Below are 18,065 nucleotides of genomic sequence, written 5' to 3'. Positions count from 1 at the left end.
ACAGCAACAAGTAAGGTGCCTCCAGTTCACTGCACTAGCTAAGCTGTGGCACATCAACCTCTACATAGTGACAGTAAAAAACAGCTGCCTACAGTAATAGTATTACAGCATTCTACACAACAGTAAATTCAGAGAGATTGCTTCTCCTCCCTTAAAATCAGCTCTAAGCCAAACTAAATACGTCTTTAAAACAGAATGAATTTTAATTTCCAAATAAATGTTTTTTTAAAAAAGGGTTTCAAATATATTAATGAAAGATGTACATTCATTAATAAGCTTCTGAAAATAATGGTAGAAATATAGTATTATACTTCACTTCTAAATACAATTAATGCAATCTACACAAGAAATAATTTGAGTATTCTCAAAACACCGTTAATTCAAACATCAGGAATATATTTCATTAATTCAGTTCTTAATATGATTTTAATATAGCCAAACCTTCAAGAGAAAGAAAGAATAGTGCAGATTTCTGTAAAATAATAACTATAACAATGTAGACAATAGCATTTTTTCATATATATATGTATTGTTGAATTAGTATTTGAATAGAAAGAAAAAAAGCCAAAATTGAGTAACTTTCATGTATGTGAAAGCCAACAAGGTTTTACATTAGAAGGGAAAAGTGATCTGACTTCCCATGTTTCTACATCAGTTTTGCTCTCTCTGCACTCTTAAGAATGGCAGATCTTGCAAGACAACTGAAAATTCAGTAAAAATATATATATATATGCCTGCTACTCAGAAATATTTTTAATTGCAATAAATTATAAGTGCTAGAAAAATCTTTGATCTCATAGCTGGCTAATTACAAAGCTGCAAAAACATGGGCAAAATCAGTTCTAGTCTCCATGAAACTCACTGTTCATATAACACTGAAGAATTTAGCAAGAAAAAATCCCAAGAAAAACTGGTAGTAGGGCATTAAGTAACAATGCTAGCTCTGACTGGTCACACCTGGGAGAAGGGGTAGTAAAAACCAACCAAAGAAAAATAATATTTTAATTCTCACCTTCCTGAGTCACAAAATTATGTTTTACAGAACATATTTCCCTCCTTCAAAGCTCAACTATACTGTTATTGCTGACGCATGAAAAGCTTTATCAAGCTTTAACTTAAATATTTTGTAACATTCACTTGCAATAACAAGTTTCTTAAAAACAAGCAAACATCTTCACGGCAGCTCCACATTCACTGCAAGAGCAAGCAGAGCTGAACACCAAGATCCAGTTTCAGCCTCAGAACTGAAGCAATGCACAGAGGTTTCACAAGCCTCAAGGCATCAGTGGTGGCCTCAACATTCAGGCACTTTCTATAGCTAAAAATACTGAGCAATTTTTTCCTCAATCTCCTGTAAATTAAACAGCTTCCAAGCTGAAGAGCACTTACTCCAAACCACTTTTTTAATATGATAGATATGTGCCAATCATTTCTGGCCCCGTGCTACCTCCCAATTTGTAGCTATTACGAAGATGCAGTCTAGCACAGATCTGACACTTAACAGTAAAAGAAGTGTTTCCTTTTCAGTTATCCAGCAGAAGAACTAACCAGTTGTTCATCAGATGTTTGCTATTCATACTCTTCCATAGCAGAGAAACCATGACCAACTTCCCTGTTTACATTAGCTTTCAAAGTCCTCAGAACTTTGCTCTGAACATTGAATGTGGCGTGGTGGAACCAATTAACTGCTGTAGCATCCTCCAATAAACAGCTCTGCATCTTCTTGCACATCTTCCACAACGTGAGTGAAATTCAGATCTTCGTAGGCCTATAATTCACCTACACCATTGCACCTTGTCAGCTTTTGTGTGAAAAAAAAGCTTTAAAACAAAGTTCAGCACTGTGCTTCTGCTATGTATCACACTTTGTATCAAGCTAACAATTGAAATAAACATTAGAGGAAAACATAAGCACTAAATGAAGCCAGCTTATAATTTCATGCAGCATCATTTGCTAAATAGATGAACACTTTTCTGCAAAGGGAAGAACAGACATCAGGACCCACCTGTGTATATGAGCTCGTTACTTTCCAAAACTTTGTAAGAAACTTTAAAGCAGAATTCATAACGCTGCCATTGCTAAAAGCCTACATTTCCCGCCAGTGAGATGACACAAACATTTACTCTAAGTCTACATTCCGCAAACTTGGCCATATTTGAAAGGAATGATGAGTAACAAAATCCTCTGCTCATCTGTATAGAAGATATTTGTTTACAGAACACCATTCTTCAGCAGCTTTAGCATTCTTCTACAGAAGGCATCAAGTCCACTCTACTTAGAAGTAGTTGACATTTAATTTCTCCCACCTCTGTTCTAACCATCAATTGTGCATCATTCACAGCAAATTGGCTCTGAGAAAGGATGAGACAAGCACATCTGCCATTAGTTTGTTCATCACCTGCTGTTTAAACAGCATTCACTGTTTAAGCCAGGCATTCCCTAGCTGGAAGGATTCCCGTGACTCTGTGGAGATTTGAAGAGCTCTGTAAACAGGAAGCCCCAAGCTGATGGCCACTGCCAAAATCAGCTGTTCCTCTCTCTAATACAAGTAACACACATTCTGACTTCTGACAAAAAATTCCAGCTCTGCTTTGTTAGAGCTATCAAGCTTTTTGGCCTTGGTCCATCATAATGCTGGATAAATCTTGACACTGCCACAAAATAGGGCGTTAAGAAAGACTATCAAGGAAAGAATCCATGCCATTAGCAAGCAGGCTGGCAAGTCGTTTCACCTCATTTTATTGTTCAGGAATGGTAAGAAATCCTGAAACATGCCATACATCTTGAGGTAAGAACTAGTATATCAACAACTATGAAAACTGACAGAAAAAAAACCCCTGCTTCCTACCTTATGTTTGATGTGGTATGCATTTTTTCAGCTCTTGCATTATACTAGCATGATGTGACTTTGCATTACATCTTCAAAACTGCAAATTCCCTCAAAATTGCACAATTTGCTACAAACGTACATGGAAACATGTTACACATAAATGAGTGCATCTGGATTTTGAGGTCTTCTCTATCAGTCTTCATTCCCAGGACAGCTGAGGGCAAACTAGATTTACTTGTTTCTAATCAAAACACAGACTTAAACCATTTTACCTACACAAGAAGGCAGCTGTATCCCTTCTTTTCACTTCAATGCTGCCCTGAAATACCACTAAGAAGGTAACACACATCCCTACTGTTGGATAACAAAAACCTGCAGTGGTAAGTTCTGAAAATAGAAATGAGACCCATGGCTAACTAACGTAAGAAATTACAAAGAGCAATTATAAAACACTTTTCTTCAAGCTTGCTGACCACGTAAAGCACAAATTTGATCCTGTCTCTCCTACTTGTCATTTCCCCCCATTTTGTTGTTTTAAGTCTGTTTTCCCAAGGCAATAAGATATCACTGTTTGTCCAACTCCTCTTTCTCTGCAATTGATAGTTTCAGGTATGGCAAAAAGATCAGCAACGTTCAATATGTTCTTGAGTCCAATACAAATATTTTCATTTATATCACATAAAAAAATCATTTATACATCACATAATAGCCAGTTCACATTTACAACAAAAACATCTGCTAGGCAAACTGGTGCAAAATATATTCAAAATATATTCAAAGGGAAAACAAAAGAAAGGACGACCAAAAGTTGATTGATCACATTAAAGATACTCTTACCAGGAGAAACAGTAAGGGAACAGCACTTTTGCTAGCAGTTTGTAAAAGGAATAACAGGAACAATAGAAGAGAAAGAAAAACAAAACTCCTTAAAGTAACTTGAGAAAAGAACTTCAACTAAACAGTTCCTGAACTTCATCTTTTATCAGCCAGTTTCTATGAAGTGCTATTAAGAAGTATTTTAGTAGTAGCTGTTGTTAGTGCTTCCACATCCGTTTGTTAAAATGAAAGCAAATTAGGATTTTCTAAATGTATGTTTCCTTTTGGTTTGCTACAACAAACAGCACAGCAGGTTTAGAGAGTATGGAGACCAAAAACATGGTTTTCCTGAAGTCAGGTCACTTCCATACAGCACCTGCACAGTCCTGTCACTAATTGGTGATACTTTCAGGTCTCATTTCTGAAGACCTCTTAGTCATAAATTCCTGATTTTTTGCATTGGAATAAGCGATCAAATTAAAAAGTTAGATTTGTGCTACTTCAACTATAGTATCTTTGGAAAAAACATTAGGATTATTTTGTTCTGCATTTTCACTGCACCTAAAAATGATTGCAACACAGCAGCAGACCATTAAGTGCAGCCTTCTACTGCGAAGGTGGCTCTTTTTCTAACAGCCAAACAGAACGCTGTCAGAATCAAAATTATGAAATCCATTTCATAATGTAAATAACAAACCAGAATCTGTCTCTAGTCAATTAGAACACACAGGGGTTTTAAGGTCTGCTATATTTAAGAGGGTTAATGTGATGAATAATTTCTATTAATGCTGCTAACCACCTCTGAAGCATGCAATTGTACACCACAGCCCATGATTCAGACAGGAAATTCTTCCTTCAGACCTCTCCGTTTATTCTCCTGACTCACATATCTGCTGAGAAATTTACAACGGCTCTCATTTACGTTTCCTAAAATATTCCGTTGCAGTTTGATTTAACATTGTTTAGATGCAACACAATACTAAACCTGAAGCCAACCGCAACATAAGATTTCAACAGAAGACACAAAAAAAGTATCTTACCTTGACTGCATTTTAAACAATGTTGTGAAATGCTTGGGCAATTAGGGCCAGACACTTACCAATAAACTTGTTTTGCATAGTCTCTAGGAGAGCTTGGTGGGCATCTTCTGTTTGCAAAGCACACGAACATTCTCTGGCCAGTATGGTTCGGACAAGGTGCTCTCCACAACCTGAGGAAATATAAAGTTGAGGTATAGTCAAAATATAGGTAGTACTATGTAAATACTCTATTGTTATTATACAACATCACAAGCAAAAAAATAAAAGGTGCATACGACAGGTATCTGCAATTTTTATTTTTTTTAAGAGAGTGATACTGAGTCACCAGAAAGTTCAATTACACCAACAGTTCTCCCTGCAACTTTCCTGAAATTTCTACTGCACAAAGATAGAAACCAAAAAAGGTTACATTCAGAGAGATGAAACAGTAAAACTGCCTCTGACTTGTCATCTTTATCCAGACCCTGCAATTCTCTCTCAATCCACTTACTAGTCAACCTCAGAGGAATGATCCCTGGGTGCAGTTAATAGTATACAATAAAAACTTTTAAAGGATTAATCTTACAAAATGACATCTTTAAACCAAGAAGACCTTTAGTGAATTCCACAATAACTCCTTTGCATGATCCAGTCCATCTGATTCAGTCTTCTGTCAGCAAAGGAATAACTGAACCTACCTACAGCTGTGTTATTTTGTCAGAGTATCACCTCATTTGACTATTAATAGAAATTTGTGTCATTTTCAAAGGCTTATCCTAAAGGAACTAACAAATGAAGCTTGCCTATGAGGAAAACTAAGCAGCCAACAGTGCTACTATGTAGGAGCACTTTCACATCTGCTGTTTTTCTGCCATGCTATTTTCCATTCCAGCAACATTCTTTGTGACACAGAGCTGCAGTCAATGCTCAATTGGTACAGAGCATGTTTACTGGATAAACGTCTTCCTGGACATGAACACACATTGATTATACCTTCAAGATATATACAGAAGTCATTCTACTGCTGTGCTTCCCACTCACGTGGTGGTGAGAAAGTAGATGAAGCAGCTAGAAGAGGTCTTACCAAGTGCCAGTTTAAATCAAACATGCGGTTCAGTGCAGAAAAAAAATAACAGCTGGGATGTGACAATGATTTTAATCACCTATAATGAAGTGACTGCAGTTCGATCAGATGTGCAACATCAACGTGTATTAGGGTCGAAAGCCAGTTAGTAGCAGAACATGTGAAGCAGAATATGTAGAAGTCAAATACAGTCAATTCCCAATTACCTCTATATGTTTCTAGCCAATTTCTCAGTAACCACAAGGATGCAAGCACTGTGCTGTCTCCATACAAAAATCACGGGTAGCTTTCACTTTACTAGAAGCATGAACAAGCCCTGAACAAAAGAAATTGAGCGAATCTGGACGAAGCGAGCCTAGGACTAACTCAAAGAAAGAACAAATAAATCCAACCCAAGCTGGCTACACTGCAGCCAGCTGCATGCCTCATCTCCATGCTTCCCAATGCTCTGAGTGCAGAGCACTGATGGCTTTGGACACACCACTGCCCACTCCCAGGCAGGTTCAGCACTGCCTCTTAGAGCTCCTGATGACTTCCTGCTCTTGCCACCACTTCTACACCCCAGTTAACACAGCAACCTCCTCTAAGAATCTTTTTGCTTACTTGGCACATAATTATATCTTCCCCCTAAAGGGCAGAATGAGCTCCTCAAAACTGCTAAAATATCAGGAAAAAAGAAGATTCTTTCACATCCCCCCAATATTTCCAAGACTAAAGTATTATGAATATACTAGAAGTCAGTGAATATGCACAGAGATCAGACTGCAGAAAAAGTCTGGCTACATGTTGAAAAATCTTTCTAACTTTCACCATCAAATTCCCACCTTAGACTTCAATTATGCACTCCTTCAAATGGGCAGTGTCTCCTGGTCCACAGAATTCAATTACACAGAATTGTTTGAAGTGGGGTACTCTGGCACTGAACCTACATAAAATTGGCACTACAGAAGGACCAAAAATTCTTGGTATAGCAAACAGATTAAGTATAAGCCAGTTATAAATTTAAAAGAAAATGAAAGAGCTAAAATACTACAATTACATAGGAAAGGAAGGCAGTTCTTGAGAGCATAAGAGAGGAAAATGTTTTCACAGAGACTGCCAAACTCTCAAGTTATTGAGAAAAGTGTCCTGGTTAGGATATAACCTTAAAGAGAATCACACAACACAGTATCTTTAACAGCACTTACAGGAGGATCTGTCAGTGCACTGCCCCATTACTTCCATGCTGGTAACCTTTTGTCCACAATACAATTGAGAGTTATTTCATATTTATTCAAGGCAAATTAATGCATCAAGAACAGGCAAAAATTTCTAGATGCATTTTTCCCATAGATCACAACATGGCTATTAAAAAATAAAAATAAAACCCCACAAACACAACATAATCATTATGAAGTTTAGCTGTGAAGAATGAAGCTAAAGAAGCATATACTCCAGTAAAGAGCTAGCAAGTTGATTTTTCTCAAGCAACATTTCTTAACACCTGTACAGATAAAATTTATCCATGATGTGAAGTAAGAAGCACGAAGTTTGGACTTGAATCAAGCAAATGAGAAACAAAAATAAGAGTGAGCTTATGCATCTCTAAGTAGTAATAAAAACAGATGTTACTACTTCAGAATTTAAGTAATTCCTAAATTGACATCAAAAAGACAATGGCCGTTTTTTAGCATGATGTATTATCTTATTTTACCCCAAGAGAATGACTTTATTGAAGAGTTCCCAAAACATTGAGTATGCTACAAAAAGAGCATGGAAAACTTAATATGGGCTAAGAACAGCTGCAGCCCACTGATGTGATCCAGGATGAACCACAAGGAAAGCAGCCTTGCAGTTCTACTAACACATCACACATCTCTGCATCCCCGCAGACAAAATGATTTCTTTTTGTTGTATTTATGTCAACCTACAAGGCAGTAAACTTACAGACTGCTGCTGGCAGTGCAAGTAAAAATCTTTCAGCACACATCACATGCCAACAATCTGCAGGGACAGATAACTAATGAAAACAATACCCCCATCCCCCCTCTTCAAAAGGAAAAAGTTCTTCCTTCACTTTTTAAAGTAGGAACATCTATTTTTGAACAAGAGAAGTAAATAAGTAGTTTTTCACATACTTAGAACAGATAAAGGTTAGGAAAAATAATTATCATAATTACTAAGATAGAATTGCACTTCCTTTTATCTCAAGTTAGAACCAAATACCGCAGTGTGAATTGTCTACACATTTAGTAGACCAGGTCTCTGTTGTCTCAAACTGGGAAAATACTGCAGATTATACTAGGGTTAAACACAAAATGTGTGCATAAGGAATTGCAGCAATCTAAACCTGCTTATAACATAAAATATAAATTGTGGGTTCACATAACTTCATTCACTTGTAATCTAACCAGCACCAATACAAGCCAACTTGAGAAAGAATTACATTAAGGTGAATCAAGACAGAACAGTCAGAGCTACTTCAGCATATTCCCAAATCATGCACATAAACTAGTGGAAATGCAAGTCTGCTTCATTTGCTTAACTACCTCACGTTATACCACCTTTAATTATGTGTCTTACTACGCTTCAGAGTTTTTCATTGAAAAATTACACTGAAATCAAACCAACAGGGATTCTCTGAGAACTTTCAATTCTGCTCAACTGAAGTCCAACTATGCTTGTTTTAGTAACTTTCCTGTATACAGAGACCAAATCATTTTATTATCCCTTCCCAGTCAGGATGATGACTTTTTTGGTAACCTGACGATCATTATATCTTAGAGGCAAACAATTTGCAATGAGAGTCTAAAGCTTCTGTAACGACACAAGAGTGAGTCAAATGGAGATGGCTGTCCAGAACAGTTTACTGAGTTACCCCACTGCTTCTCAAAAAAAATCTGTTTCATACAGTAATCAAAGTATCAAATAAATCAAAAGACAGATAAAGATTAGTACTTTGATGCAAGTTTCTAGCTTCTTAGGCTAAGGGTAAATGAATTTAAAAAGCAGATTCCTAAAGTCAAGTCAGGAACAGTCTCTTATGGTATGGGAAGCAAAGAAGGATAGCACACAACAGGCATAACTCTTATTTCACACTTAAATCAAAAGATTTGAGAATGCAAAGACACAAACCGTATCCAACCCTAACTAACTTAGAAGTTTCTAACCCTGTCTGAAAACTGCTTTAGCCCTGGAGACCGTACAAAAAGGAACAGAACTGATCAGCAGACACAGACCATTTTGGATCGCGCTGTAGAACAGCTTCTGATGTAGTGTTCCCTTCAAACTGTAAAGCTGACCAGCAATGAAATATTACTTCCCTCCTCTGTATTTAAATGTCTCATCTCTAAGAACACCACTTTTTCCTACTCAGAATCTCCTTGCTGATTCATACAAGGTTCCCACAAGAACAACTGGAGAGTCTACAGCCTCCTTTTTTCTCCGTAGTCTCTTTTTCTTCTGTTACCTTATTATAATTCAACATCTGTGTTGAAAAATAGCACAGAAAAATAGCACAGGCAATTCTCTACGCAGCATCTCTTTGTTACTCAATGTCAGTATACGCACAGGACAAGAAATAGCTCAGGGTTACATACTTTAGCAGGCATTAATGTAAATTATTAACCTGTTTAAAGATTTACCTCTTTACTGTATACTTCATGAAGTTACAGAGAAGTACATACCTTGATTCACGTTCTTAGTGCTTCGCCAGTGATGTCAGACCATACTAGCAATGAACAAAGCCTAGCAAAGCCAGGTTTTATGAGTATATTAATTATGTGGTAAAGCCAAGCTAAGCTTTTTGCTTTTCAGCTGCATGTATACAAAGAAGTTTAAACATTAAGCCTCTTTGAAAGTGTCATTCTGTTTAGCCTGCCAGTAAACCAAACCAAAGCATTTCAACAGCATACCCCTGGATAGGTACATACTGCAAGACAGTAGCTGTGGAGATAATCCAGATGTCTGTGAAAGTGTCAGTTGCTCAACTGAGAAAAGAGACAAGTCAGTAACACAAAAGGTAGAGCTTCAAAGGGCATACTTTTCCTTCCGAGTTGATAGTCAGTATTGAGCTGCTGTATTCTGTAGTCATCCACTAGTCTGCATACGTAACTTTTGCAATCAAATTACTGATTTTCAAGTTTATTAACATTGTTGATTTTCAGCTGTTAATTTGACACTATTTTCCACTGAATAGTATCTTGTAGAAAAGGTTAGAAATCTGAGCTATAATATTTAAATTAGCACAGCTAACCTTCTGTACCAAACAGTAACACTCTACCTAATTTGGAGGTTATAAAATGTTAACTTGCTATAGAATTTGATTCTTAATTTCAGCTTCGTGTAAGAAATGATGGATTAAATTAGAGCTTTTCCCTCAACACAGTGACTTCTCAAGTGGATTTTAAATGCTTAAAATAACCACAACAAGAGGGGAAAGAACCCAGCACAATATAAGCCGACCATCCCATACAATGTGTGCTCTGCATCTTATAATGTCCTACCAATGGAACCAAGATGGCAAACGAAAGGAAGGCCTGCGAAGCAAGGGCCTCCGAGCAGCGTGTCAGAACGAAATTGTTTTTCTGCTTCTTTTGATGGGAGATGCTTTCAAGTCAGGAAATTAGAAACAGGTGTGCCAGAGGGCACACACACATCCATGCACCACACTGAAAAACACGCGTTTTCAATTTTCAGACATGAAAGAGACTCCTGTTGAATGGAAGGAGAAATGAAAATCTAGCTTTCTTTCTGCAAGCCATAAGCAGGGAGCGTATGGAGCTCTGACAAGCTGCTCGAGCCCATCTAGCTATTGAAATGTACAGTACCTCAACACAAAGTGTTGGAGCTTGTTTTAAAGGACGACAAAATGGAAACTTCCGTTACTCACATTCGAGAATGGAAAAACTAATCTAGTACGCTCCGCTGCCAAAACATGACTCTTCTCTTTTCAGAAGCTAAAGATAGAAATTACAGGTTATTTGTACTTCAGTATTTCATATAGCAGAGTCTGAACCTGGCCCTTTCAAGTTGTTTCAGTTCTTATGATATTATTTGACTAGTACCTAGAAAACAATATCAGCTTGCAAGTTCCCAATTACTGTTTCTGCTTTATTTCCTGAAGTAGCTTCTTAGTTATGCCTAATAATGCCTAGTACAGTGAAACCTGTAGTAAGCTCTGCTTGCTAGTACTGGGAAGAGATGATTGAAATTCTACAAGACTACGATGTTAGAAACTAAAATACGGTAAAATAAAAATACTTGGTTTGGAAGATACCAGTAACAGTAAGTTAACTATCAAAATAGAAATTTCTATTTCAAAATCTGAAATGTTCTTAATTCCAAAAAGACAGAGAATGCTCTGGTCTAGCTTAATGCACTGCAGTGCTAAATTAAAACTGATTCTTAGCTTGCTGTACTCCTGTCAGCTGTTTCATCTTGCCTTCATACTAGTGGGGAAAATTTTTACTTATTGATCTGCAGCCAGGAAGAACACCTGCAAGCAAAAGTTCTGTACAATTCGGAACGCACTGATCCTAGAGGGATCAATGGATCACATTCTTGTTGCAGACAAAAAATTCTTGGATGATTGAACTTCCAAGCTAACGAATACCTACCAAGAACATGCAAACTGAAATCTTCCAAAAGGCTGCAACTTCTGTAAATTTGGGTAGGTTCCAAAGACAACAAAACAAAAATCCAGCATTGGGAAAAGCTCTGTCTGAAGTATCTTCTCTAAGGAGCTCTATCCTTTAAAAGGAGCCCTGTTCTTCTTTCTACACCATTAAGTCTTTTCTATGAGCAAAAAACATAAAATCATTCTGTAGAACAAGTAATCTTCTTATTCTACAATTTTACAGTCAGTATAAAAAAATAAAAATGAAAAAAAGATAAACACCAATTTATGAATCCATTGCTTTTAAAAACTAGAAAATGCCAGATAACTTCAGCTATGGAAAATCTGCCTGTTTCAACTGAAGAAGCATTTCAGATGCATCGCCGAGAGAAAATAGAATGAAGAATAACTGTAGTTCCTTTAAAAAGGGTGTACACTTTACATTTTTATCTGTAATGCATTTTGATAGATTAATTTTAATTAAATGGAGAAGAAAAGTCATAACTGATATTCTTGCACTCGCCTTCATCAGAAGCTTTGTTGCTCTTGATCTCTTTGCAAAAATAGCACACTGTTCCAAACAACAAACTTTCATCACATTGAATGTTCAGGAAAGGATAGGAGGCATCTTACATAATAACTGCGTGCAGTCGCTTTCTCCCAGTGACAGAACAATGTTTAACAGTGAAACAGAGTTCAGCCTGATGCAGCCTCCATTTCACTGTACACCACACCTATTTGTGCTTCCACAACAAATAAAGTGTTTATGTGACTGCTCCTTAGCAGTACCACTTCCACAAATCACCCTCTGCCTGCTGCTTCCTCTCTTCACACAGCCTTGTGGTCATAACACATTAGTTCAGCCTCCACGTGCTACAGAACTAACACCTCCAAAAGGCATCTAGACATAAAGCCTGAACTCTTGACAGAAGTATTCACTTCAGAGGTAAATACTGATCTGTCTGGAGACAGATCTTTCTTCGTTTACTCTCTGCTTCGCTGCCTCAATGATGTAATTCTCCTCCAGATGCAGCTGCTTCATCCGTGATGCACTACATTGCCTATTATTCCCCAAACCTTACAGGATCAGACTGATTTTGAGAGGCAATACGTATTTTACAAAGAGATGAGCTGTACCACAATGTAGCTTAAACAATCCATGCAGGGTACAAGATTTGCTTGTAAAATTACTCTAGACCTGTGGGCTCAGAAGGCCCAAACTGACAAACTGAACCACAGCAGCCACCACTGCCCTCAGTGCACGGCCCTACATCAAGCGTCGATCTATTTAGATTAAAGCTTCCTTGAGAAACATTTCCTCTTCACACTTGCAGGGAACTGGTTCCTGTCGAAAATGAGTTTTCAAGTAGGTTGAAGTCAATGGTTCGATGCCTTCCATAAGAAGAGAGGGAAATGTTGGCTGTGGCTTAGCTCAAGCACCAATTTAACACAATCCATCTCTTCACAGGTGGCTTTTCATATTCCACATTACCTATTCTGCTTTGTCAACGATATCATCCATGAAGTACACAGTGGACTGGAAAGGAGAACAGAGCTGAACAGTAGTTTCAGGAATATGCAGGGGAAGGAAGAGTGAGTATGTTTGTTTCCATTCTGATGCCAAATTTGAAGAAAAGAGAAAGTGGGCAGCACTGATTTGTACATACAATGTCTGGAAAGCCACATTTGATGAACTTTTATGCAAAGTAAATTTAATTTACTCAACAGTAATTTCACAGTCTGACAGAAAACAAGTCACACCTAAAAAGAGGATTAGTTTGCTAATTCATTACGTAGCCACATGGCTGTTAGTGCTGGCAAAGGAACTGTTACACTGTGTGTAACTCATTGTGAAGCAACTCTCCTCATTCCTTGTTTTATCAATGTGTACAACTATCTGATGGGAGGAAATGAAGATTAGTCAGACTCTTCTCAGGGGAACCCACTGACAGAACTAGAGGCGAAAGGCACAAATGAAGAGATGTGAAATTCAACCTGATCACAAGAGAACCCTTGACGATAACAGAGTGGTCAGACACTACAGAGAGGTTGTGCAATCTCCATCTGCGGAGATAATTTCACAGGGTTCCTTCCAAAATAAGTAATTCTGTGATTCTTCACAAGATAAAATGTACTGTTTTTCACTTCACTGAACGATGCATCAAAAGAAAAGTATATCCAAACCACCTCTGGAAGATTTTAATGTAATCCCAAAAATGCATTTATGAGAAAAGGGGATTTTGACTTTACAGCTCAGTCTTTTAGGATCTTTGTGAATTCACTAGCACAGAAAATTGAGGCGACTCAGCGTATTCATTTACACAAAACACATACAGTCTGTATAAATATTCCTAAAACACTGCCATCATCTGAATTCTACAAAAGGTCAGAAACTTGCCATCTTTCTGCTACAGAACTTTTCTATTTCCTAACTAATGTGAGACCTTCTGCCCATCTTCAGAAATGCACTACTAAAAGGCTCATTTCAGACTGCTACATAGGTGTACACAAAGCACCGAAGTTATGCATGAAGAAAGGGTACTGCTGCTAGTACGATGGTAAATTGGAACGTAAGACATAATTCTCAGCCTGTTCATTTCTACTCAAGAATTCCACTTACAGTTTTGTTTTCAAAGCCTCCCCCATTACTGTTACTGTAGATTTTATACCTAAGGCTCTGTATATCCAAAAAAAGAATTTTTTCTTTTCAACTTATCCCCCAGGAAAAACATAACCTGCCTGTTTTTGGCACCGTTAGTAGACTAATATTCACAATCACCATGGATGCCCCAGCTGGGGAGGAGATTCAATGTCACACTTGATATTATTTTGAATGAAAAAATATACACATTTCTTTCATGAACATAATACAAATCAAAGACATAGGAAATGCTTTCTTAAAGTACAGCCAAAAGACAGACTATTGTTTCTCCTGTGGTTGGGTTCTGCTCACAAATATTTTCCTGCCAAATAATACCCATCTTCCTGTGTTTACATTCATATACCAACAAAAGACATTTACTAAAGAGATCCAATTGCTTACAGCCTGTTTTTTTTTTTATTATTTTTTTTTGCATGTGTGCATGAAAGGGAAGGCTGTATTGTCTGTATGAAAGAACATATGAACGTGAGCATGTATGTGCATGCACACAAACACATGAACTTTTAAATCGAAAGGTTTGTTTTCTAGTATGTTAATCTAGAAACCACTTTTCCTCTTACTTACATTTATGCTAAAGTAATGTGTCTATGTGTCTGTAACATTCTCTGCATTTCTTGATTTTTTAATACTAGATCTGATATACTTACAGCATCCCTACAGTGTTTAACCTTACGTTGCCATAAGTCTCTCAACCACATTTTTTACAGGAAAAAAATATATATAATTCAAAGTTTGTGTTTTAAAACATCTACCAAAAAATACACAAAATCAGAAAGATTTTTACTTGCTTACACAGGAACTGACTTTCAGACTAACAGTTACAAAACAGACCTTGAATTCAGTGCTCCTTACACTCAAAATCATTCCTAAATTCCAAGGTTTCTCCATTCCTGTCTTTGTCTTTTGATTTCAGTTGTTCTACCCCCTGTTAAACTATATCCATAAAAAATGAGTTTTACAATATCCTGCACGTTATAAACCATGAAGTATCTTTTGAAAAGCCAAAAAAAATACAGTCAGAAGACAGTGTGGCTAAACAACAAGGCCAAGAGTCTGTTAGAGGTAAGAAAATACTGTTCAAAAAGTTGAAGTCATGCCCAGACAAGTTCAGAACCACCACCTTTGGCATATTCATTACAAAAATCATGATAAAAATGGCCAAAATATTTGAGAAACAACTTGCTAAAGGCGTAACAACTCATGCTAAATCCTTTCTGAACACGTCAAAAGGAGGAAGTCTGCCAGCATCCACAGGGCCAAAAGACGATCGAGATGTAAAAGCGTATCTTCAAATAATACATGACCACTAAAAAAATGTACATGAATTTAGCAGTACTTTAAAGAAGTACATTTATGGCAACCCTTTTTTTACTTTTTTATGAGGAAGGCAGTGAAAGATATGCCTCAACCTGAAGCTTCAAGAGAAGGATTTTACAACAAAATTAATAAAACTTCAAGTACAAAAAAAAACCCTGAATTATTAACTCTGGCATTCACACTAACACTTTTTCCAAGAAAGCTTCTACAGAGGTCAGTCGTCACAGTAAAAACAACATTCTCATCAAGGATTAAATAACTGAGCTTCTAAATAGAAATAGAAATAAGACAACTTTAGAAAGTCATCCTGACCTATTAAAATGAAGGACATCTCCAGCTCATAAAGTCCCTGTGTCACAAACCACTAGAAGGCTGGATAAGGCAGTGGAGGTGCCAGTTCCACATTCCAGTACTTTTCCCGGCAGACCTGCAACCATCCTCTATTTGAAACAGCACAGCAAACTACCTGGAACTCCAGTTTGGCCCAGTGTGTCCATTTCCATGTTTCTGCCAACTCTGAGTGGATTTCAGTCTGCAAGAGTTTGTATTCTGTACATTCTGAATTATTATCCCAGATTCCTTTTCCCCACACCAGAGGCTTTCCCCAACCTGTTCAATCTTGTTCTTACTGCAGCCTCTAAAACCCAAAGACGTGAGCACTTTCATAAGCATGAGCCTAAAATAGTTAGGCTTAAAATAAATGCTGGCCCTTAAAAATTCCTTGCGGAAAACTAATGCCAAAAAACACCCTTTTTCTGTATATAGAGACTGATTCATCAAACTCTCTTGAATTTCTCTCTGTAGCTTGTTAAGAAGTCTAAAACAGCACAGATTTTCAACATTCAATTTCACAAAGAATCTTTAAAGAAGGTCTGAAACATTGGGCTTAGAATATATTACCACTTGATTAAATTTAGTGCCTCTTATTGACAAAACTTCAAAACAAATCAGAATTGAAATCTTCATTCAAGATTTCTTTTAAATGTTATTTGATGAATTTTGCTAAGCATTTAACAGGAAATAGTAAAAGCCTACACACATACTATTCAACATACACAGTAACAGAAACCTAATTTATTTTTCATACAGAAGAAAAAAAATCCCTGTAGAAAATACTCACAGAAACTTCTGCCAAATTTACAACTAAAAGACAAATCAAAAAGAAAAGATGTGCAAAGCTATGACATACTGTAAATTTAAAGACAACATCCACAGATAGAAGAGATAGAAACGTAGGTGGAAGTAGATAGGACTGAAATAAAATATTGTGCATAATCTGTGCTTAGGATAACAACAAAATCAGCCCAAGAGGAGACGTGACAGATAAACGAGGAAGCAGATTTATGCAAGCAGTGGCAAGGGCATGGCTTGTTGTGGCAGCAGAGTTCTGACAGGAACATCATTTATTAAAAGGCTCAGAGCCTTGAAACATTTCTTCTCTTATCAGTTTAGATGCACCACTGACCTAGCTGATGTCTCAACAGCCATTCTCTTGAAAATAAAGAATCATCTTCCAAACATTAGAAAGACTGCTATCCAGCTCACTCGCCCCCTTGAGAAAACTACAGTATGTGCACTCCATTAGTGCTGATGTACGGGATTTATTTATTAAGGAGTAAAACACAGTGGACAGTTTTACTGACCACAGCATTCAGAATCCAATATGAACCTATTTTCCCTAAATCAGGCATTTGAGTCCAGTTTAATAACTAATAAAAATAAGTCAATGAGTTGCTTTCTGAACGATTACTGTTACTAAAACCAGTCACAAAGCAAAACATCATTTTCTCTGTAATTACATATTAATCTATCCAGAACTTCAAAAACCTATGCTTTTACCCACACAATGGGAAAACAGATTCACCTACCTCTGAAGTGCTTTAAAGAGAATGGCCCATAGCAGAACACATTCTACATGAATTCTGTTTTTAGCTTCCAGTAATGACTTGCACTTACCAAGTATTCTTGCTATACCTGAGACAGAGATCAACTTCTGGGAAGTAATTTCAGCTCTTCGTGAATCATCTACTTTCACATTTGCTGTTAACATATACCGTAATGCTTCGGAAGCGAAAATTCTTTGCAAATAAGGTTTTGTTTTTTCATTATTTAACAATGTTACAGACCTGAATGATGAGAAGATGTACGTCTGTACATGAAAAGGTGTACCTAACCCAGTAAGTAAACCCCATACAACTAAGTATGTGCAGTCCTATGCATGATGGCACTGGAACTCCAAATAAAGCACCACCATGAGATAAAACAGGTTGTCTTGACCCAGGTTATCTTAAAGTTTCATTTCTGGTATTGTCCTTTACAGTGTTCAAAAAGAAATCTCAAGAACTGCAATGAATATAATACTGCTGGGGCAGAGCTAGATATTGGGCAGTCCTATCAGCTGTGATCACTACTACAGATAAAGTCCTGTCCGACCTTAGGCATATCAAGTGACAACACTCATCCTCTCTTAGGAAGCACTGGCAATTTAGAGCTTGTAAAATCTTATTTAGTTTTGACAGCACCTTTTATTTTCTAAAACTTTAATGCAAAAATGAAGTATGTTGACACCGTATTTTCTTACTTAGTCTTGGCAATTTCACCTTTTGAATATTTGCAGACATTTATTCCCCCGATTCCCACTTCCTGCTGTGGTCGAGCCAAGCTGTAAATTTCACTCTTTCAATCTTTCCTGTAGTTTAATTTTTCTATTTCTCCATCCCTTAATTAGCTTCATGGCTCAC

The 18,065-nt window shown here is 37.1% G+C and overlaps 1 protein-coding gene across 3 annotated transcripts in view; it reads right to left on the bottom strand.

Moving 5' to 3' along the window:
- Positions 1-18,065, bottom strand: part of TASP1 (taspase 1) — a 69,479-nt gene that overhangs the window by 18,425 nt on the left and 32,989 nt on the right. For all 3 annotated transcript variants that reach the window (XM_065739683.1, XM_065739684.1, XM_065739685.1), the window contains one exon: positions 4,746-4,856. In XM_065739683.1, coding sequence (XP_065595755.1) covers positions 4,746-4,856 — 111 coding nt within the window. The remainder of the gene's footprint in view (positions 1-4,745; positions 4,857-18,065) is intronic.

This window comes from Cyrtonyx montezumae, unplaced genomic scaffold (genome assembly GCF_038088225.1).
Source record: "Cyrtonyx montezumae isolate F1298 unplaced genomic scaffold, pur_monq_1.0 scaffold_24, whole genome shotgun sequence".
Taxonomy (NCBI): Eukaryota; Metazoa; Chordata; class Aves; order Galliformes; family Odontophoridae; genus Cyrtonyx; species Cyrtonyx montezumae.
This window is presented reverse-complemented; position numbering and strand designations above follow the sequence as displayed.